This window comes from Ciconia boyciana, chromosome 3 (assembly GCF_034638445.1).
Source record: "Ciconia boyciana chromosome 3, ASM3463844v1, whole genome shotgun sequence".
In the NCBI taxonomy this organism is placed as follows: domain Eukaryota; kingdom Metazoa; phylum Chordata; class Aves; order Ciconiiformes; family Ciconiidae; genus Ciconia; species Ciconia boyciana.
The window spans coordinates 4,300,262-4,326,636 of NC_132936.1; the positions used below are offsets into that span (position 1 = coordinate 4,300,262).

At 54.9% G+C, this 26,375-nt stretch overlaps 1 protein-coding gene across 1 annotated transcript; it reads left to right on the forward strand.

Moving 5' to 3' along the window:
- The first annotated feature begins 3,919 nt into the window (after positions 1–3,919).
- Positions 3,920–23,903, forward strand: TRAM2 (translocation associated membrane protein 2). The gene is made up of 11 exons (XM_072858287.1): positions 3,920–4,181; positions 13,045–13,108; positions 15,530–15,639; positions 15,871–15,987; positions 17,684–17,742; positions 18,327–18,411; positions 18,549–18,619; positions 19,263–19,367; positions 19,504–19,662; positions 20,563–20,726; positions 20,981–23,903. Exons 1-11 carry the CDS (start codon positions 4,062–4,064, stop codon positions 21,052–21,054), a joined length of 1,128 nt encoding a protein of 375 aa, XP_072714388.1. The 5' UTR covers positions 3,920–4,061; the 3' UTR covers positions 21,055–23,903.
- The last annotated feature ends 2,472 nt before the right edge of the window (positions 23,904–26,375 follow it).

The following is a 26,375-nucleotide window of genomic DNA, read 5'->3' on the forward strand; positions in this document are numbered from 1 at the left end:
ACCCTGGAGGAGGTGGTTGTGGAAGTCCCAGATGGATCAAGGAGTGGCCAGGAGAGGGGGGACTCTGGGGACAGCACCGGAGGGGGCATGATGGCTGGGGTTTGGATGGGGGTGTAGGTGTGGAGAGCATGTTCCCATGGCTTTGCTCCCTGAGGATGGGAGATGATCACTGGTGAGATCGTGCCGTGTTCCCCCTCACCTTCTCCTTGGGAGCAAAGTGAAATCAAGTGAAATAATGTGGATGATCTGTCCTTAAAGACTTCCAGCCTGCCTGAGAGCCCTGCTGCACTCAGGGGCCAAGTCCTGCATGCTGGGTACAATCCCAGTGCTGAACCACAATTTATATATTTATATAAATATAAATACTTATATTTAGTTAAATCTAAAGCCCTGTTTGGAGTAGGAGGACTGTGCAGCTGCAAATCACAGCTCCAAATACTCCTCCCCACCCTTCCCATCTCTGTGGGAGGGGAGAACTCAAGATGCCCCAATGACCTGGTGCACATCCAGATTTTTCCCCAACGCTTGCCAGACCGAAGAAGTCACGCTGGGGAGGTGTTTCTCCCCATAGCTCCTTGTTCCTCAGCCACCAGAGGGAGATGCTGCTCAAGGCCACAAAAGCAGACGCCTTGTTCCAAGACACTGCATGCCCATCCAGCGCCTGGGTTATGGGAGGAGAGGGATGTGCAGGACTGGTGCTGCTGTGGCATCGCAGATGGGAGCTGGTGGGAGGGAAACGGCGGGTTCTGGGATACTGGAGGTGGCTGATAGGGTGCACAGTGAGTGCCTGCAGGAATGTGGCCATGGTTGCAGGAGGCTCCTTCCACCTCCCCAGGCATCACCAGGCCATGGGGAAAGTTTGGGAGCCCCTGCCAGGGTCTCACCAAGGTAGTATTCAGGGACGGGAAGGGTGATATCCATCTGCAAATATCCCAGAGTCACTTCAGGTCCAAAGGTGCGTACGCAAGGGGAGCTGCCACCAACTGCGTTGGACGCGGCATGGGAACCTGCTGGTTTGGTAAAACTGGCTCCAGCTGTCACCACTGCGGTGCTGAGTCCTGATATTCGGCGGTGCACCCGTGGAGCAGTGCAGGTGCGCCTGGGCGGGTGACACGGTCGCACCCCGCTCTGTTCTGTCTTCACATCAACCCACAGAGCGCAGAGGTCCCACAAAGCCCAGCTCCTTGCTCTCCGTGGAGTAACGTGGTCCTGGGCCAATCCAGGGCGTGAAGCTGCACGAGAAACTGCAGCTGGGTAAAAGCGTGGCAGAGCGGCGACGAACCAGCTGCTCAGGGGAAGCGGCTGATGTTTCCTCCCGAATGCTTGAGGACACCCAACCAGACCCTCTGCTACTTCTTCAGCATTTCCTGTGAAGCTCTTTTCAAATGAGATACGTTATCCTGAGCTAGACCTTAGGATCTGCCCAGCCTTGGGGGATGCTCATCATCAACATTTGGGCTTCAGTCACCCACAGAAGGTCTGGAGCAGGGGTTGTCTCCATCCCACCACGCTTGGCCAGACCATGCTACGCTCTCGCCTATCCTGGAATGGATGATTTCTGCTCATTTGTCTCCTATGAGCTTTTTTGTTTGTTTTGTTTTTTAAGGAAACCCTCTCCAGCGCTTTAGAGAGGCGGAGGCTCGTGCCCCAGCCCAGGAGAGCTCAGTGCCACCGATGAGAGGAGCTCTCGTGGGCTGCGAAAGGGCAGCAAGAGAGCGGAGAGCAGGAATCGACGGTGAATTTTGACAATGCAGGGAGTGACCCATGGGCTCCCGAGGAGAACTGGCTGTGCCGCTCACCGGTGATCTGGAAAAAGGAGCGAACAGCCAGGAACAGAGGCTACGTCCCTGATAAATTAAACAATACCCAAGCGAGCCCCTGGGCTCGGGGACGCGGCTGTCCAGCCCGCTGGCACCATCCCCTTGGCTTGTTGCTTTTAATGGGTCACTCTCGTCCCTCTTTCGAGGTGAAATAAAATGAAGTAGGCTGGAAAGGTACTGACAGGGCACGAGGGCTGGCAGCAGCCCTGCCCCAGCCCTGCTGGGATGTTGCCTTCCAGCAGCACTATTTCCCGCTCCCTCTGCAGCCCGATTTCTGAGTTCTGCCTGTGAGTGCCAGGTTTTGGGGTTGGTTTTGCTCGACACACGGTGAAAAACATTCTCTCCAGCTCCGAGATCATGTAACACCCCCCCGAACTAACCCAGGAAAGATTTACCCGGAAAAACATCTTTTCACTTCCAAAAATATTGGAACACAATACTTGGACATTACAGTAAATATAAGTATTTGCCCTGGGGTTGTTGTTAGTTGCTTGTTTTTTCCAAGCTGAAACTCTGGATATTTTTTCCCCCCTAATTAAACAGTTTTGATTTGTCTCAAATCCCTTTTTGGTGTCTTTATTCTTCCTGTAAATGGCTTGGCCCAGGCTGCATCTCCGTGCCCATCGCTCTAAGGCTAAACAATAACACGGGGGGGGGTTGCAGAGGGCAAACACGTCTAATCAGGACTTGCCTAATACGAACGACTGCTTAATGAGAACCCAGGGACTGTGCTTCCTGTGTTGGATTTGGCTGGAGGAAAACGCTTTGTGCTCTCCACACCAGGTTTGAGACGGCTCAGTTCCCTCGAACGCGCTGGAGCAGTGTTCCCTCCCTCCCGTGAATCCTCCCCAACGGCCATGGACGCGATCTGTGGCTGCGAGGGATCCGTGGGGATCCAGGGATGCTGGAGGAGCCGGGCCAGATCCTGCAAGCTAAAGATCCGGTGCTCGTTTTGCTTGAAGGGAGATCTTTAAAACAAAAGCCCTGTTCGTGCCTTGCGAAGCAAAGCCACCGAAGGGCCCTGCCCGCTCCCCTTAATGTCCTTCAGGCTCCCTGGGGAGCTTTGGGGGGCTTTTTTAGGGACGGGCTTCAATAAATACCAGCGAACGTGTCACTGCTCTGCCCCGGAGGTTCGGTCGAATCATCTCTCCATCCATGTTGCGAAGCATCTGGTGGCGGCTGCGCCGGGATGCGGGTTTGGGAAGGGGACGGGATGGGGAGGGTGCCCCACGCCTCTGGCCTCTCCCCGGGAGGGAGATTTGGGGTTCAGCGCTGGGGCTGTGGGCCTGGGGGGGGAGTGCAGAGGCAGGCGGGTGTCGGGGCGTGCACGGGGAGGTGGGTGCTGGGCCACAGACGGGTGAGAGGTGCAGTCGTGGCCGGGCGTGCACGGGGAGGTGGGGGCAGGTGTGGGTGGGCATCCAGACGTGCACATTGGGTGGGTGCAGACACGGGTGGGAGTTCAGACGTGCACATTAGGTGGGTGCAGACACGGATGGGCATCCAGACGTGCATGGTAGGTGGGTGCAGACGCAGGTGGGTGTTCAGATGTGCACATCGGGTGGGTGCAGACACGGGTGGGCATCCAGACGTGCACATTGGGTGGGTGCAGACACGGGTGGGCGTTCAGATGTGCACATTAGGTGGGTGCAGACACGGGTGGGTGTTCAGACGTGCACATTAGGTGGGTGCAGACGCGGGTGGGCACCCAGCCGTGCACGGTAGGTGGGTGCAGACGCGGGTGGGTGTTCAGATGTGCACATTAGGTGGGTGCAGACACGGGTGGGCATCCAGATATGCACATTGGGTGGGTGCAGACGCGGGTGGGCACCCAGCCGTGCACGGTAGGTGGGTGCAGATGCGGGTGCGAGTCTGGACACGCACGGTAGGTGGGTGCAGACGCCAGCGGGCGCCCAGACACGCACGGCGGGCGGGTGCAGATGCGGCCCTGCGCGGCTGGCAGGCGGCTGCCGAGCCCCGCGGCACCGGGGCCCGCGTGGGGCAGCGGCTGCGGACAGGGGCGGGCGGCGGCGGCCGGGAGGCGGGGGCCGGGGCCGGGGCCGGGGCCGGGCCGGCGGCGGGGAGGGGTCAGGCGGCGGCGCGGGCGGCGCCTGCGCGGGGCCGTCCCGGCGCTCCGCGAAGTTGCGCGGGGCCCGGGGAAGTTGGCAGCGCTGCGCGGCGGCGGGCGGCGGGCGGCGGCTCCCGCTCCGCTCCGCTCCGCTCCGCTCCCCTCCCGGCGCGGCTATGGCCTTCCGCCGGCGGGCCAAGAGCCACCCGCTCTTCAGCCAGGAGTTCCTCATCCACAACCACGCCGACATCGGCTTCTGCCTGGTGCTCAGCGTCCTCATCGCCCTCATGTTCGAGGTGAGACCCCCCCCCCCCACCACCACTCCGCCTTTCCCGCGGGGAGACCCTCCCCCACCGGGGTCAGCCCCACCCGGGACCGGCTGTGTGTGTGTCCCCCACCCGTGTGCACCCCCGCTGTGGACGGGGCGTCCCGGGTGCCCCCCCGTGCTGCACGGGGTGCCCCCACCCACCACCCCCCGGCTCTGCCTCTGCTCAGGGGGTGTCCGGGGTGCTGCACCCCTGCGGGGTGACCCCGTCCCGCTATGGGGTGCGGGACCCCTCCATCCCTGGGGTGCCAAGTGCCGCCCCATTCATTCCCCATCTCTCTCCCACCAGTGGAGAGGCGTCGTGTGTGTGTCCCCCCCCAAAATCCCCGTGGGGATCCAGCCTGGTGCTGGTTTTTGGGGTGGCACATCCTTCTGCCACCCCCAGCCCTGCCCGGGGTCCCCAGCTGCAGAAGGGGGAGCACAGGGGTGGTGACCCCCCTTCTCCTGCAAACCCACCACCGCTGCTGGAGACAATCCCTGCCCCACACAACTTCTGAGCATGGAGGGGTGCATTGGCCGCCTGGCCACATGCAGGGAGAAGCCAAACCCTCACTGATATTTCCAGCTATTGGAAATGAGGGTAGTATTTTTTTGCCCTTTTTTTTTTTTTAACGTTAGCCCTTTTCCAGGTGTTTTCTCTGCAGCCCATTGACCCTACGCCGTGGGACGAGCACCGGGGGCTCCTGGGCCTCGTGCAGACACCAGCGGCTCCCCGGCCTTTCCCCATCCCGGCCATCCCGCCCCGCTGCGGGCCGTGAGAAGGCATCCCTGGCCACTCCGCGGGAAACCTTCGGCCAGCCGGGGTGGCCAGAGCCCCCCGGGAAGGCCACTGCCCCGCCACCGCCCCAGCACCGTGCGGAGCCATGCTGGGAATGCCGCGCTCTCCCTGCTCCCATCTCCTTCCCTCCCAGCTTGCTTTTTCCTTTCCTCTTTCGGGGAGGAGACAGGGGAGGGCTGGAGGCCACCACCGCCGTGCAGCTTCGTGCAGCTTCGTTCGGCTCCGGGCACCCTACGCGGAGGCACCTCAGGCGGCTGCGAGCCGTGGTCAGCGGCTCGGCCGGACTGGACCCCCCCCTGCTTCCCCCGCGCAAACCCTCCCCTTCAGCGCAGTGCCACGTTTCAAAGCAAATCCGGACGGGAAAGGGGTGGCCGGGGGGCCTGGCGGAGGAGGAAAGGCTCCTTCTGTAGCAAATCGCAGGAGGAGGAAATCCATTTCCTTAATACCCTCCTGGTGGCAGCCCCCTTCTTTTTTCTTCTCTCTCCCCCCCCCCTTTTTTTTTCTGCAAATGCATTGAATGAGCAAATCGCTTCCAGTGCACAAAACCCTTTCGATGTGTTTGTGCGTATATATATATTTATTTAAGGGTCGGGGGGTGGTTTCAGAACTAACCCAAGAGGGCCAGCTGTATTCCAAAACCATATGCAAATGCTGCAAAGTTGGGCTGCAAGTTTCATAGTCGTACTTTCAAAAAAAAAAAAAAGTCGCTGAGGTTGCATCTCTGTCAGGGTTTCTCCCCACAGCTGTTTTTTTCGGGGTGTTGGTGCCTGCGGTTGCGTGCTGGGGACCCCGTTCCAGAGAGGTGGTACCCAGGCTCACTGCTGCGAGGGCTTTTGGTTGACGTGATGCTCCGAGGGCGGTTTTGAAAAGCGATGCGATGAAACCCCCCGTGGAGGTAGTGGCAGGGAGGGTTTTGCGGTGTTTCTGATTTTTTTTTTTTTTAACTATGTTTTAATTAAATCTCCCCTGGTTGAGAGACAGCAAATTCCTGCTGGTGCCGCCACTCTCCCGGCAGACCTCGGGGAGACGGTGCTTGCCGTGCTGGGGTGGCTTTCAGCGCTCCTCCCTCTGCACCACCGTGGCTGCATCCCCGCTCGGCAGCATCTGCCCTCGTCTTTCCCTTAGCATGGGGTTTGGGACAACTCTTTTGGTCCTTACGGTTATTTTATTTTAATTTATTTATTCCTTCTGCTTTCTTTTCCCCTGGAGGAGAAATCGGGCTCTGCTCTTTCCCAGCCCTCCAAACCATCCATGCCCATTTGCACCATCTCTACGGTGAATTTTGGTGGCAGCTCAGATATTTCCGCCTTTCGATGCCTTTTCAATGCCTCCTCTGTGATGGTGGGGAGGACATGTCGCCATCCCTTCTCCTCCTCACCGCCCTGCTTCCCGCCCTGCTGCCGGGCTCCCACCTTCCCCGATGCCGGTGGCCACGGCCGAGCTCAGGCTCAGCGGAAACGGCCGAATCCTGCTCACAATAGGCCGTTTCCTGCAGGGGAGGTTTCTTTGGGGAGGCACAAACAGGAGTTTTAACCTTTTCCCAGGCAGCCCCCAGGACTTGAGTGCTTGCTTGCTCCGGCACCATGCTCACGGTGATGCTCGAAGGCTGCCGCGGGTCTCCCCCTCCCCAAGCACAGCGCGAGGTACGCCTTGAGCATCCTTTTGGGTGTGTAACCTCTTCCCCATCCAAACGGATCAATGGCTCCACTAGCCCGGTAATTCCTCCGCAGCAGGGTACCGGTCGCGATGGAGATACTGTTTGCATCTTGCTTAATGCCTGGCTTCGCTGCCGGCTGCGCCGCTAGCACCGTCCGAGCTCCAGGGAGGGGATTTAGGGGCACAGAGCACGGCAGGAGGCTGCTCGCTGGTCTTACGAGTGTGATGGACTTGTTTATTTGGGTATCGTGCATGTTTAAGATGATCAGAGCGTTGCTCAGGGAGGGAAGCCCAGGACTTGGAGGGGGTTCCCCCAAAAGGAGCCATCCTGAGCTGGGCGTTGTGGGGATTTCTGCCTTCCCGGTCTGCCCTAAGCCTTCAGGGTGTGAAAACACCCCTGGTGCCAGGGAGGGATTTTGCTGCATGTGCGTGGCCACTCCATCCATGAGCGAGCTGGAGCCCAGAAAAAAAAAATCTCCCCTTTTTTGGGGGGTCAAAAACCATTTTAAGTGACCGCATATAGAAACGCGAAGCAGGTGCTCTCCATCCTCACGCAGAAATCGCTTTGCATATCTTTTTCCACCCTGCTTTGCAGAAAAACGAAGCCAAGGCCAGGCTGGGTTTAACCTGCAGCTGCCCAGTGACCTGTGTCCCATCTGGGACGGCTCTTGTGCGCAGCGTCGGATCGATCAGCCTCCGTGTGGGTTGAATCTGGGGGAGACCTCGCTGGTTTTGGGCGGGTTTCTATATTAAATGAGGGCTGCTGTCACAATCTCTGTAAGATCGGGAAACTGAGGCTTAGTCTTATTTCTCCTTTATGCCCACAACTGGCTGCCACGAGCTCAGGGACAAAGCAGAGGACAGGTCCTGATGCTTATGCATGGGATGATGGTAATAAAGTTATAAAACATTGTATTATAATATTATAAGAGATGCCATGCCCTTGCAGGGCTTTCCCCTGCGCGCAGAGCTGTGGCAGTGAGTCACAGTCTCCCAAACACCAGGTTGTGACACTGTGAAACGAAGGCGGCTGACGAATGAGCTGCTGTTTCCAGGCTTCCTGCTAAATATACTTTCCCCTCCGTAGTAGTCTGCAAAAATTAAGGCCTTCCCGTCATTAACGAGGGAAAACAAACCATGTTTCTGCCTCCCCCGGTCTTTGCCAGATGTGGGAACTGAGGCACGCGAGTGGCTTAAAGGCTGAATAGTTGGGGGAGAGTAGGGGGGGTGAAAAGGGGGGGGGGGGCAGGATTTAGGTCTGCTTTTAAAAAGGGAATAAACGGGAGGGAGCGCAAGGCGATGATAATCGTGTTGTGCTGGGAGACGAGCGTGTGCGAGCAGAGGGGCTGCGCCGCCCTTGGGGAGGGTTTTTTGTTGAAGCCGGCTGTTTACTTTTAAAGGCTTTGGTCCAAAGTTTGGTCTTTAGTTTACATATAGGGCCTGTGTCAATCCATACTGTGGATCAACGATTTTTTTTCTTGCAATAAACACTCCAGCTGCTGGGGGGGTGGGGGGGTGAACCCTAAGTTGTGAGAAAAGCCTTTGGACAGCATTTTATCTTTAATTAGTTTGAGTTGTTTTTCAAGTCCTGGAAATATTTTCCCGGCTCAGACTGCAGAAACTCCCCCAGCCTCCCCCGCCAGAGGTTTGAAGCCGCTTCCTTCCTCCGAAGCAGTTTTAACCCAAGCAGGACGGCTGCATGCCTGGGGGCTCCCGGCCAGGGTGAAGACAGCACAGATCCTACAAATCCTGCCGGGCTGAGGCTATCGGGAAGGGAACTGGATTTCAGAGGGTGACCTGGTACCTCTCTGCAAAGCATGCTCAAAAATTATCCCTTGCTCCTCAAAATCTTAGGGCTTGAGAGTCGCAGCAGGTAGATTTTGGGAGAGGTGCTAAGCTGCCTGGGTGCGAGTGCTTAGATGCCTTTATTAAAAGCCACTTGCATGCCTGCAAAAGTGGAATTGGGATTTTGGTTTGGACTCTTACAGCGTTTTGTGGCAGGGAAAAAGCAGCGTCTTCTAAAAGGAGCGGGGGGAGCTTTGCTGCTTTGTATTAGGCAGCAAACTCCAGGCTAGCAGGGGTGTGAATTTTTCCAGTCGCCGCATTATCGGGGAGTAGATGCATAGTGGTGGATAGTAGATGCATAGTAAATGCATAGTAGTGCCGGGATTTGGCTTTATCCATCACCCTGCCTTCGAGGGCCGTGAAGCAGATGCGCTGATTTGATGTCTGGCCGTGTTGCTCCATGAGAAACAGCCTGAGCCCTGTCCCAGCTGCTCTGAGCATCGCAGGAAACTGGGGGTCTTGATGGATGCGTTGGGTTTTGCCTCTTCACTGTCCGGCTGCCCTTTGGGCCTCGGGTTAGTGTCGTTAATCGCTAGAAACTCGCTCGCTGCTGGAGATGTTGTTCCCTTTGCGTGGCTGTAGAGACCCCCCCAGGACAACTGCTTCCCAGATTTAGCTGGTTCAGCCACATCCCTCATGCCAGGCAGGATGAGGCCAGGATGAGGAGCATCTCCCTCATCCCCTTGGGCAGTGGTGGGTTGCATGGAGGTGCCCTTAATGCAGGGCAGGGAGCGAATGAGGAATATACAGCCTTTCCTATGTGGTCCCCACTCAGCTTGTCCCATGCAGATAAATCCCTCTCAGACCCTATAAAAATCCCTGCCCGAGTCATGGTGATGCTTTGTAGGATTTGGACTTCTGGCTGCCTTGAGAAAAGGCTGGAGATAAGAGGGGAAAACCAAAGAAGCAGGTTGAGGAGGTGGCCTCACGGTATAACCAAAAAAAATATAATAATACCTGGAGATGCCCAGTTCTGCCCAGCTGGAGCCCAGTTTTGCAGCAGCTCCAGCTCTGCTCGCTGCCCTGCGAGGCAGGAGTGTGCCTGGTGCTTCCTGTCCTGTACCAGCATCTTGTTTCAGAGCAAGCAGACAGCGAGCGTCTTGTGCCTCTGAATAATCCTCACGTTGCTCTTCCTGTTACAAACTTCTCCTTTCTCTGGCTGCCTGCAAAACGCTTGATGTGAGCTCTAAAGCTTTGCCGTCCCCAGTGCTCGTCGCTCCTTCCCGAGCCACGGAAACATGATTTCGGCCTTGCGGGGGAGCTGGAGGTGGTGTTGCTGGAGGTCATGGTTCAAGTGTTCCCTGTTTTCCAGGAGGCTTAAGCTGCTCGGTGGTGTTTCTGTCTCTATACGCTACGCAGGGCTGTATAGCAATGGGGGCACTGCAGGTGCTCCCAGCTGATGTGGTGGAGAAGATGCTGTGGTGGATACGGCTACAGCACGGGATTTTGGAGCCTGAAGTTCACTTGATGGAACTCAGCTACGACCTCGATCAAGTCGCCTAACCCTCCATGCCCGCCAGTAAGGGGCGTGTTGTGAGCAGTGGCAAAAAGATGCGGGTCCCTCCATGGATGTGCAGGGTGTCCTTCACCTTCGAGGATGGAGGGATGTCACCAGTGTCCTGCTCAAGGTGGTTCATCCCATGCGTTTTGTGCTCCATCTGCCTTGGCTGCTGGAAACTACAACTCTTTTCCTATCTGAACTGAGATGTCCTCGCAGTGGTGGCAAGGAGGTGGACGTGACCCGGCCAAGGGTGTATGGTGTGATCAGGACCCTGGTGGCCTCACGGGTGGTGAGTCTTGGAGGACAGAGCTAAGCCGGATGATAAGTGCGTTGTTCTGGGTTTCTTGTGCGATTGCAGCAAGGAAAGCATGGAGGTGTAAGTGCTCTCAAAATGAGATGCAACCAGTCTCTTGAGCCCTTGGAAAGCCCAGAGACCCACCTCTGAAAATGCTGCCTTGGCCATTAAAGTCCTGCTGGTGCCCACAGGGGGGCATGTGCAGGGACTGGCAGGGTGCAGATGTTTCCATGGGCAGTGTGAACACTTCCTGACTGGTTGCAGGAGAAAGGAACGCCTTTGATGCCCGAGAGGAGACCTCCCCTCTGCGTAAGGTCTGTGAGATGTCCGGAGGTGGATGGGGAGGTTGGATGCCTGGAGGTTCAAATTTGTCCCCCAGAGCTGCCGCTGTGGCCCTTAGTGGCTGCAGGTGTGTGTCTTGGCTTCCCCATCCATCAGGTGGAGGAGGGAGGCAGTTCTTCTCTGGAAATTGGTCTGTTGGGATGCCTGCCTACATCCAGGAGGTTGCACTGATCTTGGGCTGTAAAACATTTTATGTAGGCTTTAGAAAACAACCCGTTACCTCTCTGTAATGAAAGGTGGAGAGGTGAAGGGGTGCAGAGGTGGCCCCCAAAGCTGCCGGTGGTCCTCTGGCCCGCGGGAAGCAAAGGCAGGTGTGGAGATGAGCCAAAACATTGACTGATCCTCGAGTGGATGGAGGAAATCTTCCTACCAGGCCCTCCAGAAAATAAGATTAGGAGAGTCCTCGCAAACAGTGTGGGGGCTGAGCACCGTGCGGGCATTGCTCCCCACCCTGGAGATGCTTTGAAGTCGTTTTCTCAGACCCACAAGTCTGGCTTATGGCCCCTCTGGTGGATTAGGAGACTTCGTCTGGAGGTGATGCCTTGTTTCCAGCTGTTTACACCTCTGGATATCAGCCAGGTGCTTGGGTAGGATGTAAAACCTTCAGTGCCTGCTGCTGTCGGCACATCCATGACACAGCCGCCCGTCCCTGCAGCATCACGGCCACCGCCGGCTTCATGCATTTGTTTCATGTCCTGCGCCAGCTTGTGACAAGGTTTGGATGTAGAGTCCAGGTCCCAGTTGTGCTGTACCGCTCCAGGATGAAGCAACTTTGCTTTCCTAGCCAGCAAGGTTTGCAAGAGCCAGAATTATTTCCTTAAGCCAGCTTGAGGCCAGGTGATGCGCTTTTTCCATTACCACCCCAAACACTGCCCATGGTCTCCATCTCCCTTGGCAGAGCACTTCCTGCATCTACTCCTCCACAAGCAGAGCACAACATGTGGGATTTCTTTTTTTTTAAGGGGGGGGGCGGGGGGGAAATAATCCCCAAACATAATGAAAACACACCGTGGAGTTTGCTATCCCCCAGCCAGGCCTGCAAGAGGATGGGCAGCGCTGCCTGCACGGCAGAGCGGAGCCGCCGGCCGGTTGCTCAATGCTCGTGGGGGCGGGACGGGAACACTTGGCAAAGCCCCCGTGTCCCCCCCGCAGCTATGTCCTGCAAGACGTGAAGCAATATTTCCAGCCAGGTTTTTAATAGCCTGCGGCTCTGAAATGGTTGCAGCAACGTCTGTGTGAAATGCAGCTCATCTCCATCGGCCTTCGATGGGCATGGGATTTTTTTGGGCTGGTTGCGTATGAGGCTGGGCGCTTGCAAAGTGTTGGAGGGGTGGCTGAGGAGCCATCGGAAAGGTAAAAATCTCCAGTGACCTGCTGCCGGTGTGGGGTTGGACGAGATGAAGGCATGGATGGAGGTTGGCGTCGGACGTCTGTGCGCTGGGTTTTGCTGTGGACCCGGGCCAGGGATTCATCAGTCTCGGAGATGCTGCTTTGGGGTGTCCCGCAGATGCACGGGGATGGGATGCTCGGCTCTGCCCCGTCCCCATGAAGCCTCCTGCTTCACTGCTGGGGAGGGCCATTCCCTTGAATTCAAAGCAATAAATGAAGAGCGAAGCAGCACAGCCCTGGTTTGTAGGGGACCTGATGTCTCATCCCAGGGTTTGGGGTTTTTTTCCCCCTTTTTGGGCCAGCCTGTGATGCTGGTTACGCGGCTGGCATCTCGTGCGCGGCCAGCACCAGGTTCAGCTCTTTTGCCAAAGCTGCTTTTCCCCTGCCCCGTGGGACCTTTGCAAATGCCTGTGCTGTCTCTAAATGGGTCTGGCCTCACCGGTCCTGTGGCTGCCGTTACTAGAAGAGTCTCCGCAAAGACGCGGGGGCTAAATCCATGCATAGCCCATGGGGCTTTGAAGCCACTGATCTTGCTCAGGTGCTGGATGTTGTCATTTCTACCCAGGCTGGGCTCCTGGCATGGCTGCCCGGAGTGGATGGGAATGAGGGATGGCTTTAGTTCACACAAATGGCATGCTGGGTTGGGCTCCCGGTGTCCCCTGACCAGCGGGTCGCACGTGACGATGGTCCATGGTACTGGAGGGATGCTCATCCTTGAGGGGAAGTGGGGAGCTTCCCCCATCAGGCTGGCTGGTGGCTTTTCAGCTGCATTGCTTTTCCAGGTTTAAAAGAGGTTCTCCCTCTTTTATCCACCCCTTTCTCCTTCCCAAATCCCAAGGCCCTGTTGGCAAACCTCTTCCCTAGCAATCCTCTTGCTGAAAGACACTTTTGTGAGTGAAGCCGGTGCCTGCGTATCTCCCTGGACAATTTGCCTTACCCAGCACGGTAGGAAAGGGGAGTAAGTGGTGGCAGAGGAATGGATTTAACAACTGATTTGGTTTTTTTTCCCCTCTGTGTGTCTTTGACAGGTTACAGCCAAGACTGCCTTCCTGTTTATCTTACCTCAGTATAACGTTAGCGTGCCTACAGCAGGTAAGAGGTGCTGCCGCTGCGGATACCCCAAGGGGAGGGTTGAGTCCTGGTCTGCCCCAAACCCTCACTGCCAGCTGGCCTGGGCTCACCCTCTACGGATGCATGTTGCTTGGGCCCTTGTCTGGTAGTAAAGGAGATTTTAAAAATAAGATATATGGGGGAAAAGAAAAGTTTGAATGGTTCAGAGCACGCTGATTGTGTCTGCCAACCCTCGTGCTGCTGGGATTGGGAAGAAATGTTTTCCAGGGGGTTTTAGGGCTTCCTCTCTACCCTGTTTCTGCTATGCTCAGGCCACTCTGTGTGCTGTGCAGGGTGAGGATCCTCCTCCAAGCCTGGTCAGGCAAGATCAAATTGCCTGATTGCATGCCCAGAGTAGCTCTGTGCCCTGCCGAGGAGCAGGAGGGATTTAGCTCTTTGCTAAGCAGTAGGGGCTGCGCAGATAATTCCTGTCTCGCTTTATTTATTGGGGATGGCACAAGGTGAGGGTGCAGAGATGCGCATGGTGGACAGCATCCCTGCTCCAGGCAGCTTATGGTCCTGATGCACATGGAGAGTAATTCAAGGAGGCTCTGAGCTGGCGCAGGTCTAAGCCTGATGGACCAGAGGATGTGTCCCAGCTCCCAGGCGGGAGGCAGCTGGAGGCTCGGTCCCTGATTGTATTTTGGCTGCTAGTAGCTACCTTCCTAGCCAAGAGCCCCTCCGGGGCTGGCAGCAACCTGGGCACCGGCGTGGGGGCAGCAGGAGGTGGTTTGGGTAAAGCCCTGGGCTCGGGATGAGCCAAACACCCGGGACACGGAGCCTGGCTTGGTGGCAGAAAACTGCAGTTAATTAGAAGTGTTTGAGAAATCATCCAAGGGAAGAGCAGGGTTGTTGGGATTAGTGAAACTACAATGAGGCAGACATGTGGAAGTTAAAAGGTCTGCCCTTAAAATCTTTGAACATTATAGTTGAAGACATCATCCAGCTTCCAGATTAAATTGTGGTCCATGCTCCCCTATGGCACAGTCCATTCAACATCCGCTGCCGTTGTGTTAAGTGATTTATTCTTTCCTGATACCAGAAATCTCGGGGGGGGGGGGGCACATAACCATCTCACCAGGACCAGGTATCGGGGTATCAATATAGGGCATGAGCCAGCCGAGGCCGTGGGGAGAGAGACCTTGGTGCAGCAAGCTTGCTCGGAGGAAGAGTTATTGCTCACGTGGATTTTTCCGAGGTTGTTTCACATCCCTCACAACAAGGATGCTGTTGCCTGTCAGCTGGCAGATCTTGCTCTCGTCTCCTGCGCTCAGCGCGCGCACGGCTACTACTAGAGCAGCTTCTGAAATGCCCTAGAGAGAGGAGAGGAGGCAGAGCAGTCGCACAGGTGCATAATGTTATTTTCTTTAGTCTTGCAATTCTTTTATCTTACACTGGGGTTATGAGCTCTGTGATACAGGCAATGTTTTTACCTCTGGGTTTGCACAGCACCCAGCTGGGGGGCTCTTAAGGACCAGGTGTTTTCACATCCTTACGTCAGGTGTTTTCATAAATCCTATTCTAACCTTATTCATGTACCTCAAATCTTAGAAATCTGGACTGAAGCTTTGTTCAAGGGTAAACAGGGTTGGTGACGGACAAGTCGCTTTCCAGCATTGGTGTTAGGAGAGGATGATCAGGGTAAGGGACAGCTGGGGGTGGGCTGAGCTTCGCATCGCCGTGCTTTCTGCAGGGTGCCACGAGGACAGCAGCTTTCCCGACTCTGCTTCTTCCCCATAAGCTGCAGGGCTGCAAATAGTTGCCTAAATGCAGACGTCTGGGGTTATTTTTGGGTGCAGTTGGGTCTCCTGTTGCTCCAGAAGAGCAGGGCCTCCCATGGGTCCTATTTCTCATCCGCCAGCCCCGTGCTGCTGTCTCCGATCTCCTAATAGCACATGGCGTCTGCATTTAGGCAGCTGAATCCTGCTCCAGCAGCTTTCGGGGGTGAGTGGGAGAGACTGGGTGTTGGATGCTAACCGAGGGGGTGGAAATCCCATCCCGAGCCCTAATGCTCCCAGTGGCGTGTCCCTGATCCCATCACCTTCAGTGCTGCTTCCATGTCTTCGTGCCTCCAAGCTGATAAATTCCCATCTCCACAGCCGGTCTGTCCCTCACATCTGGCAGGAGAAGCTTGAAGTGTCCTGAGCGTCACCTCCCTTGAGGTGTGGAACTACTAGAGGGGAAACCATCCACTCTGCCGATGAACTGACTCAGGCTAGAGCCCTCTTTTCCAGCCCTGCAGCCACTGGCACAGTCATGACCTCTCTCTGCTTCCACCTCTCTCTGGTGGCCCCATCCAAGCTGCGTGTTGGGAATAGCCCCCTGCCCCCACTAACTCTTAAGCCCTTACGTGGAAATCGTTTGGGTCAGGGGCACTTGACCGACCATTTGGTCTCTTTGCAGAGGGGGAGCTGGTCCAGTATCACTATGGGCTGAAGGATCTGGTCACCATCCTCTTCTACATCTTCATCGCCATCATCCTGCATGCAGTGGTGCAGGAGTACGCCCTGGACGTGAGTGCTGTTCAGTGTCTCGAGTCGCCAAAATATCTCAAGTACCCCGGGGGGATGTGGTCCTGCTGCAATTTAATGCTGCTCTGGTGGTGGTCTGGGAGTTGGGGTGGTGATGACTGAGCCTTCATCTCTGGGGGCTGCTTGGGATGGGGAGGAGGAGGAGGAGGGAGAGTTGTTGACCCAGTGGCTCATGTTTTCTTGTTCCTTTTCTCTCCCTTTTCTCCTTCCCAGAAAATCAACAGGCGTCTCCATCTCTCCAAGGTCAAACACAGCAAGTTCAATGAATCAGGACAGCTGGTTGCCTTCCACCTCACCTCTGTGATTTGGTGCTTGTACGTCGTGGTGACGGTAAGGCATGGGGCTGGCTGGCTTTGGGATCCCTGGGTGGGATTTGGGGTTTCTGGAGCACAAAACCCCAACAGCAGTGGAGAGTCCCCAGCCAGCCTCTGGGCCAAGACGGGCACATTTCAGCAAATTTAGTTTTCAGGTGTGGTGGGTCTTTCCAGCCACAGAGTGAGGGCAGTTTCAGGACATCCTTCTCCTGCTTCGTGCAAGGCACAAGCAAATGGGCTGTAAAATATTTTCGGAGCTGGACCCCAGAAATCCTGCCTGGCCCTGTCATCTCCATCCACTGCTCCGGGACCTGCCTGCTTTCTCAGCCTTATTTTCCTCCTTATTTGAGTTCAGTGCCTTGAGGTTTTTGGATGCCTTTTACAGGGATGTGGGGTGAATGGGCGGATGTTTGTGATCCTTCTCCTTGTGATCCCTCTCTTGGTGAGCTGGTGGTGAGGGGAATGCTGAGAGCAGGGAAACCACGCCGCTCCTTGGGTCACACTGGGGATGTGTCAACCCATAACCAACCACTGGGAGAAAAATTGGGAGTGGAAATGTTTCATTTTTGGGAGGAAGGGGGAGGGAAGAACAGGCAGCAGCGGAGAGGTACAACTATTTTGGCAGTGTGAAGCGATGCCGATGCTTTGCTGCCGGTGGCCGTTGGGGTTCAGCTGTGGTCCCTGGCAGCACTGGGGATGGATGCTCGGGGGCAGGTCCCCTCCCTGCTGCTTGGGGGCTCCTGCCAGCCCTCCCTTAGAGGACTGCTACCCCCTCCAGGCCAGCGCTTCTGGGGATCTGCTGGCACTGCTCCTGCCCCGTAGGGCTGTGGGGAGGGAAGCTTTGGCAAAACAGTCGAGGCCACTGTTTTTGGGCTGCCTTCACCCAGCGCCAGACCCATCCCTCACCAGCTCCGGGGCGGCAGCCTCCTGTGCAAACCTGTGGTGCCATGGTGTGCTCCCCAAATGCCCTGCATGTGCAGAGCAGGTCACCCTTTGCAGAACTTGCACTTTCCCCAGGCTCCCCCGACCAAAAAAAGGGCTTAGGGCAGACAGGGCATGGACAATGGTGACAGATAGGTCCTGGGCAAGATGAATTTTCCATGCCAACATCTCTTTGCAAAGCCCAATGCAGCACCTCTGTGGTAGGAGCTGTGCAAGTGTGGAACGAGAAGGGAGCCCCATCCTGTAATCTGCCCTGCAAACATAAGGCAAGAGGCTGTAGGGGAATGCAGGCAGGTGGAAAATTAAATTATGCAATACATATTAAATTATTTTTGTAGGTGTTTTCTGTTCCCCTTTCGCTTCAGAAGTGCTGGTGGGGAAGAAGCCGCCCCGGACCATGCACACAGTTGCTTGTAGCCATGCTACTGACATCTTGCCCCCGTGCCTCCAGAGCATCCCTCTTGCATTGCCCAAACCCCAAAACATCCTATCCTGAACTCGGAACCCTCTGTGCAACCGAGCAAGCAGCTTTCAACCCCCAGACACGGGGGCCTCATGAAACTTGAGCAGGGTGCTAGAGACCCATGAATGTGGCTGAGCTTTGGAGAGCTCAGCCGTGGCTTGTGCAGGGGACAAAGTTTTTATTGCAGGCTGAAAGGACTCAGGTGTCATCCCCGGTTCCTAGTTTCACTGTAGCATTAGCCCACCCTGTTGTAACCAAGCTCTGCCTGTTTCATTTGCTGAAGGCTTGCATCTTTTCTCTTTTTCAGGAAGGATACATATCAAACCCCCGGAGTTTGTGGGAAAACTACCCACATGTTTATCTTCCGTAAGCACTTGCAAGGGCATTTTGTTCTCAGGCTGGCTGATCACTTCCTTCCTCTATGTGGGTTTCCCTGCGGCTGGGAGCGGGGTGCTGACAGTGCAATGCCCTTTGCACGCACCCTGCTGCAAGGATGCTGCAGTGAGGTCCCGGGGGACGGGGGATATCTCATTTGTGGCCCTGGGGAGGGTGTTCTCGGAGGGTTTCCTCCATGAGGAAGGCCCTGCGGGCTTGGTTACTCATCCTGGCTGCTTACTGCTTGCATGACCTTAGGCAAGTCGCTTTGCTGTTTGTTTTTCATAGTAGAAACAAAGAAGTGGGGGATAATCCTCCCTTCTTGGGTTTTTGCAAAAGTGAGGTTTGCTGAGAGCATGGAGACCGTGGCACAAGCAGCCGGATAAACCCTGGGCATGGCTAGCTCAGCTGAACTTATAATTTGAGCCCAGAAATGATGCGTCCTAAATCCTGTGGCTTCATAGTGGTGGAGGGATTGCCTGGTGCTGTGTGGCTGGGCACTTTCCCTGGTGCCCAGGTCCTTGGGGTCCTGCCATGCCCTGGGCTGGCTCATGTGGCTCGTCCCTGCGTTTCAGGTTCCAGGTGAAGTTTTTCTACCTGTGCCAGCTGGCGTACTGGCTGCACGCCCTGCCGGAACTCTACTTCCAAAAAGTTCGCAAGGTGAGAGCTGGGTGGGTGCTCCCTTGTGCCCTGGGGGTGCTTGAGGCCGTTTGCCCACCGGCTTTGGGGAAAGCAAGCTTTAGGAAAGGGCGGGCGAAGAGGGGCGAGGGGTTAACGTGGCTTTCTGCCCCTGCCAGGAGGAGATACCCCGCCAGCTGCGGTGCATCGCGCTCTACCTGGTGCACATCGCCGGCGCGTACGTCCTCAAGTGAGTCGGCTGCCTCGGCATCCCATCCCGTGCCGCGGATGGGGCTGAGCAGGTCCTTTTACGGTGCAAGTCACCCGGGAAGTCTCAGCGGGGCGGGGGGCTTAAAGGGAATAAAGGCAAGTGTTTAAAAAGCAGATGGTATTGAAGTTAACCTCCCGACTGCGGGCCATTAGTCAAACAGTTTTCACAGACCCACGGAGCTGATTTTGAAGGAGTGCAGCGGTGTTATGCAAGTGCACAGGCGGTCTCTGTTCACAGGGCGTTGCAAAGCAAATGTTAACCAGGGACCCAAAACACAGACTGATGGGTGCATCTCCCCTGGGTGTGGGAAGCACCCTGGGGTGCTCTCCAGCACAGCACAGGCAGGCAAACTCTTATCCTTCCTCTGAGTGTGTGCACAGAGCAGCGATGCCAGTGGTTAGGGCTTTGTGTTGGACCCATCCCAGCTCTGCTACTGGTTTGGGCCGCTTTCGTGTTTTGGGGCCAGGGATTTCCCCCATCGCAATCCTATCCCTACTGCTGCGGAGAGGTCCGGCTTTGGGCTGGTGCTTGCTGCAGTGCAGGGGTGGCAGGGGAGATGCTGTCACTGGATATGAAGGACCAAGGTTGACCAGCCCAGTGATGCTTTTCTCTTCCCTCCTAGCTTAACACGCTTGGGGCTGATCCTCTTGCTGTTGCAGTACTTAGCCGAATTCTTCTTCCACATGGCTCGGCTGGTCTACTTCACGGATGAGAACAACGAGAAGCTGTAAGCAGGCGAGCTGGCCATGGCTTCCCTCCTCCGATGCCCAGGAGAGCCGTCAGAATGACGGGGGGCTCGTTCTCACCTTCCAGCTCAAGGCTGGAGGCTGCTCCTGCTGACACCTCTGCTTGCTCTCCTGCAGGTTTAACGTCTGGGCTGTTGTGTTCGTGGTCACCAGGCTCTTCACCCTCACCCTGTACATCCTGGTCATTGGCTTCGGGCTGCCACGGGTGGAGAACCAGGCCCTCGAACCTGAGAGAGGGAACTTCTTCAGCTTTCTCTTCAACAATATCCTCTTCAGGTAGGAATGTCCCCTACTATATCTTCCTTGGTTGTGTATTCCCAAGGTGGTTTTTGCTGAGTTTGGAAATGCTGAGTTTGGAGATCTGATCTAGGTTCCCTTTAGGGAAGGTCCTAGTGAGTTGGGAGGGTGTGGAGGGAGCAAGGAGGGATTAAAGGCTGCGGAGCCACGACGGAAGGGAGAAGCCAGCAAATAAGTTGTTCATTGCATGAAGTTATAAAGCACGAGCCTATCATAGAGAAAGGCTTGCAGGCTTTCCCTTCTGCACCCGTAACTGTGCTTACACAGATGTGGTCAATGAAAAGGCGTTTTCCCTTCTGCTTGGACGTGTTTTGCTGCCTGTTGACGTGGGAAGCAGAGGATGGGATGGGTTCCTCATGCCTTGCAGTCTGTCTGTCAAGACTGGGAGCCTTTCTCACCCATACAGCAGCTGTAGGTTCAGTTCAGAAGTTGCTAGGACAGGTGCCTGGTCATTCCCAAGGTTTTTGGAGCTATGGACTACTGGAACACCTGAGGATTTGGAGGACTTTCTTAGCTCCCTTCCAACCATATCCACCTTTTAGTTGTATGGAGCAGCTGGGGACGTCTTACCTTGACTGTGGTTTGGGCAGTGCTGGTTGAGATGACCCTCTTCATCCATTCCTGCCCTAAAGTCTTAAGAATCAGCAATGCCCTGAGCACCTGAGAGCTTCGTGGTGGGGAGGGAAAGGGAAGTGGCTGCCCTGAGCTCAGGAGATGGCGGAAAGCAGAGATGGTGGCTGGAGGGATGGTGCCTGCCTCCGGCTGTCAGTGCAGCTGCCCAGGGGGACCTCAGCCACTGGCCCCGGTGTGGGTGGAAGGCTGGGCTGGCGGTGGCCTCGGTCCTCTGTTCTCAGCCTGCCTCTTCTCCACCCCTACCAGAATGAGTGTGCTGCTGTTGGTGTGCCTCTTCCAGGCCTCGGTGATGTGGCGCTTCATCCACTTCCAGCTGCGGCGCTGGCGGGAGTACTGGAATGAGCAGAGCAGTCGAAAGCGAGCCGCTGCCGGCGCCAAGCAGCAAGCCAAGCCGCTCAAGAGGGACTCGGGTGAGTGCTGGGGCCGGCGTGCCGTGGGGTGGCACCATGGGAGGCATCGGTCCTGTGGTTCAGCATCCCCTCGGCAGACTGCTGCCCTTGCAGGTGATGCTGTGGCGGTGCCTCCTGCCACTCCGTGCTGAGCCTGGACGTCCCCAGCAGGATCGTCCCACGGTGGTGTTTTTTTCCATATTTATGGACCAACCCCAAGAGGGTTTAAGGTTTTGGCCTGTGCAGGGGACAAAGTTTTCTCTCTCCATCCCCAGGTTACCATGAAAACGGAGTGGTGAAAGCAGAGAATGGCACCTCACCAAGAACTAAGAAGCTGAAATCACCATAGAAGCAAAGGCTTGTCTCCTGGGGAGGAGGGCGAGATACCAGGACTAAGAAGCAGCCCCTCCTCCCGGTCCTCACGAACATCGTCTTGAACAGCTTGGAAACCAGCATCTTCCCAAGGTGTCTCTCACTCTCCTCCCTTCCTTTCTTACTCTCTTGAACCATTTGCAATAAAACCAAAAAGGTCCTTTTCCCCTGCTCCCTTCCCCTCGTAGGAGCCTTTTCCAACCCTCCTGTTTTTGCCTTCCTCTGTTTCATCGTAAATCAGCGTGCAATTTTTTTATTTTCTATTTTAGTGTTTGGTGATTTTGGATTATTGTTACAAATGCCTCGTAGATGGTTCCAAGCAATCCTTTTTTCTTCTACAGCATGTTCCTCCCCTCTCTCCGTAGTGCTTCCCTGAGCCCCCGGGTCAGGGCCACGGCAGCTTGAAGGCACCACATGTCTGTTATGGGAACAGGCTCCTGGCGAAGTGCGCTGGGGCTCTGTGACCCTCAGGCTCAGGGGTGCTCTTGGGTGAGGGTTGCCTCTCCTGGGGCACGTCTGGCCAGCACTTGGCAAGTGCCACAGGATGGTGGTGCTGCAAGTAGAGACCAGGGTCTGAGGGAGGAACCTCAACCATGTCTTGTCTCATGGTGGACTTCTGGTTAAGTGGGGTTCCTCTGGCCCCTGGTTTTGAGCTAATTTTGGAGAGTCGGGCAGCGGAGAAGGGTGAGAAGTTCCCTCTTCCTATAGGAGCCACCTTCTAGCCTCTGTTTGCCCCAGCTCTTCTGGTACAGCTGGGTCCCTCTTACCCTCTTGGCTGCAGGAGATGAGCTGCCCCATAGTTGTTCTGGACCTCCCAGCCCCAAGAGCTGGGCTCGGGGCTCTGCAGCTTGCAGTGCCTTGTGGTGGGGCAGCAGCATCCTCAGGTCCACGTGAAACCCTGAGTCCTGCCCCGTTCTGAGCGCTGGCCTTGCTCCTGTCAGCCCAGGCCCTTTGCCAGCTTGTGTGTGCCTCGTGGACCTGGTGTTCTCATGGCTCGTGACCACGTCCAGATGAGCAAACAGGCTGCTGCAAAGGGTTTTGCATCAATGGGACTGTGCCGCTAATGCTGTCGCCTTAGCCTTCCTCATCCCTACCGTACCAGTCCAGCCGTGCCATCGGCAGCCATCAGCTTCACTCTTTGTTTCCAAAGGATACAGAGCTTGTATCCACCCAAGGTGCTATCAAATGCAGGGTTTCTTCCAAAAAACCTAGCCCCTTCATCCCTTTCGGAGCTGTGAATGAGATGACAGGGAAGGGGAAGGAAGCTGGGGCTGCAAGGAGCAGCTTGCATTTTAGGAAAAGCCTGACCTGTGACACATAGCTGTTGGCAGATGGAGTTGTCTCAAATCTACCTCAGAGGCCATCTGTTGCTGCAGACCACTTTCCCTCTTGCTCCTGCCTGCTGCCACCTGTACGAGCTGGCAGGAGATTCATGGGAACCCCAGATCCCACCAGCTCAGTCCCCTGCTGCCTCTTTGCTGGGGAGCAGCATCTCCTGCCCAGGGTTTTGTGGGTCAGTGCCAGCTCGCTGAGCTTCTTTGGGGTGCCGTGCACCAGTCTAGATTTGGTAGGCGTGCAGTAGACGGGCACCTCTCACCCCACAGCTCTCCTCCGGGGCAGTTTCTGTAGCTGGGCTTTGCTGTTGGTGCCTCTTGTGCAGCGAAGCTGGCTGTAGCTTTCGTTCTCCTTCGCCGTGGCAGGAGCAGGCGAGTGGTGTGCTCCCTTGGCTGGGTGAGAAGAGGGGGCACAGAGTTGCGGGGAGCTCAGGTGCTCTTTGATATGCAAGCCAGGATTGAGGTTCACCTTCCTTGCAGGTGAGGGAGGCACATGGTCCTTAAGCGTGCCTCTTGCTCAGCCCTTCGGGCAGCTGAACTCTGGCTCTCTCCGAGTGCAGTTCTAGCTTGAGGCTGGCACAGTCGTCCTTCACATTATTCATGTTTTGGGAAACAAGCGACAGTTGATTTTTTTTGTCCCTCTTTGAGCTGGGTCGGGTTTTTTTTCCTCCTTCTGTAGGTGTCTTTTGTCCCTTCCTCCCTGTCTCCTTGTTAAGCCCCAGCTAACGTTGGGCACCAGAGGGAGAAAATGTGCTGGGACGTGAGGACAGTTGGTCAAATTCCACTTGTTCCTCCATCCCCACGACCTCTGAGTGTCAAACAAGAGATATTGGCAGGAGAGGGATCCCCCCTTTTTCAGGAGAACTGAGGAAGGAGACTTTGGAGCAGAACCCTTGGTGGTATCTTGCAATTGCTCCTTGTAGCCCTTGCCGGGTTGACAATACACATTTTGGCTCTAACAGAGGCAGTAACAGTACCCGCGGTGCGTGATCAGAGGGGGAAAAGAGCTTTATGATAGGGAGGACATGGAAAAGGTCTAGTGTGAGAAGTTTTTCCTTTCTCCTGCCTCTTCCCATCCCTAGCCATCCACTGCCACGTGCCCTCCGAGAGCGACTGCTGGCCGGCATCTCTCCAGAGCCTCAGCCGGTCCTTTCTGCAAAGCTGGTGCCTCGCAGCAGCTGAGGTATTGGCTCTATTAACAGGTGACACATACAGTCCCCCCAAAAAACTGGCTGCTGAATGATTCCTCCTGCCTGCTTCGCTTCAGGCAGCTTTTCCACTTGCACAATCCTGCGTCTTCATAAGTAGCTAATTATGCTTTGTATCCCAAGTGCCTTATGTTGCCATGTAGTCTCTCGTACGCTTGATCTGTGTACTATATCAGTAGCTGAACTCCCGCCCTCTTCACAGTGTATGTACAACATATGCTACATTTATGTGGTTTTTGTTTTCTTTTTGATAGAGCTACCAGTAAAAGGGACAGTTTCTTTTGGATGCATTTTCATGTGTTCTTTTTTTTATTTTATGTTTTTTAACCTATAGATGATGGGGCTTTTTTTGCCCTCCCCTATCTTTAGTCCTCAGAAATGCCCATCCTTCTCCTGTTATGCCTAAGCGTGGCAGGATCCCTGGGGTCTTTTTTTTTTTTTTGAGCTGAGCCTTTGCTGTAATGCAACATGCGCTGTCATCCCAGAGGTCTGTGATCCACCCTCTGTTGGAGAGGCTGCCACGGGCTGCTTCTGTCTCTGTCTTGTAGTGCGAGCACCATCCCTCCGCTGCAAGCCCGCAGTAACTGCTTCTACGTCCATGTCATTTCTCAGCAGACCGAGCCTTCTCTTCAGCCCAAAGAGCCTTTTTTTTTTTCCCCAGAGTGTTTTCATTGCAAGCCCTTAGTGGTCAGTCTCTTTCCTTGACCACTCTGCGTACAAAGATGCCGAGAGCCCACTTTCCTTGAGTGGGTGCTCTTCTGGTGCCCCATCTTGTCAAGCCCTGTGTCTTCTCCAAAAAGACCCAACCCCGAACAGGAGCTCTTGTCCACCACAGTGCAGCAAGTGTTAGAGACTATGCAAAACTGCAAGTCCTTACTTTCAGTGTAACGCTAGTGCTTGCACCCTTCCTGTGGGCTGGCTCTATGTCCATTATCCAGCCTAAGAAGGTTGGGGATTGAGTAGTCTGTGATTTTTGGTGTGAAGCATAGTGTTTTCCTGCCCAAGCCTAGACGAGCTGTGAAATACCAGCGGTAGTTCTGTCTTTTGTCTTAGTTGGGGAATGGGCTTGGGAAGAGAAGGGGGCAGAGGAAGAACAGATGTAGCATTTCACATATAATTTTTGAGTGACTCTTATGTTATGGGGCATTACGGTTGCATTATTTTTTTGTTGTTTAGGAGTCTTTCTTCTTACTCATCATGTTTGGGTTAGTAGTAAAGAAGACAGGTTCCAGTTCCCCTGTAGGTCTCCTTACCCTTAACTCACCATTTTAAAATGTATTTTTGGTAGGCTTCCTGGTTGGAGGGAAGAATGACTACTCTAGGATGCCTCCCCCTTGCCTCCAAGTGACTCTTGAAGCCTGTAGCTACCCTGCCTTTACTGCAGTGCATGGGGGTTTACAGCAGCCTCAGTCTCTTGCCTTAGATGAAGTCTTGGTAGATGGACCCCGACTTGCGTCAACAGTAGATGGAGATTACGGGGTTTGATTTACAGCCTTCTGGTAAACTTCATGAGTGTGTAATAGGTGGTTTGTTTGGTCGGTTTTATACTCAAACTGTGAAGTATGTTACTTCACCTCGGGGCTGTGTATGGGGTTTCGCTGGCAGTGGGGAAGAATGGCTGTTGTAAAAGGCAGGCAGAGGCACGTAGTTTTTCTTTGAATATGTTGAACTCGACGGACCAAACTTCAGCAAAGGAACTCGAGGAAAATGTCTGTTCTTCCATATTTATGCTTTAGTGCAAATTTCCTAATTTTGGAGGGGTTGGGGGGAAGTAACAGTCTCTGATATTTTATCCCGTTTGTGTCATTCTTCCTGTCACTTAAGTTTTTGTACGGATTTTGTTTGTTGTTGTTTGTTGTTAAATGACTTTTGTGATAAACTCAACAAAAGTATTTTTCTGAAATAAATAAATAAAAGCATAGATTCTTCCATTGCTGCTCTCTGCTGATGCTTTATCACTCTGCTAAGCTGTATGCGTTTCCAAAGCAAGCTGCCATGGTTGCACATGTTTCTCTCCTCCATACCAGACTAGTCTGTTCCCTTTGGTGCAGCATCTTGTGTCCTTGTATTCCTCACAGCTGGGGTTCAACTTCTTGCATTTCCCATGTCTACAGCATGGGCAGCTGCTTCTGAGTTAGTTATCTGTGGCTGCCTTCATCGTTGGGAGTGGAGGATAAGGGCATTTGTAGGATATGATTTATCTGATGTGGTTTAGGTGCATACTTTATGGTGAGCTAAATTGTATACTTTCTGCAGCTGGCCCTGGGCATGCTACATGATTTGGCTGAGTATTAGGTTACAGTTTCATAGCATGTGCAGAAAACAGTTTCTGACTTTCTTTTCTACAGCCTATAGCTCCAGTAATCTCATCTGTAAGTTCCTGGTCTCTGCAAAAGCTGATTAAGGTGGCCTTTAGAAATTAGCCTTTGTCAGCTGCTGCTTGGAAGGCACCTCATGCAATGCCAAGCTATGCTTTGAAATCCAAGGTGGACCTGAGACAGCTGTAGTGATTCTCAGTCGGAGTGAGCAGCAGCACAAAACGGTCCCAGAAGGGAAGAGCGGTGACCTTTCCAAACAAGGGGAGGCAGGAGGGAGCTGTCATGTGGAGACTCTCAGCTGTCAGAGGGGAAGTGGGAATCCACAGGACAAAAGCTGATAAATAAGCATTTTGTTCCAGAGAGCTTTGTTGTCTGCTGTGTGCATGATAGCTGCCTTTCGTATGTGCTCAATGGCAATACCTGGCAGGTGTCATCTGG

Coding starts and splice junctions, on each gene's coding strand:
- TRAM2 (XM_072858287.1), top strand. CDS start 4,062: ATGGCCTTCCGCCGGCGGGCCAAGAGCCACCCGCTCTTCAGCCAGGAG. Junction 19,663..20,562: donor TTCAACAATATCCTCTTCAG/GTAGGAATGTCC, acceptor CACCCCTACCAG/AATGAGTGTGCTGCTGTTGG. Junction 20,727..20,980: donor GCCGCTCAAGAGGGACTCGG/GTGAGTGCTGGG, acceptor CTCCATCCCCAG/GTTACCATGAAAACGGAGTG.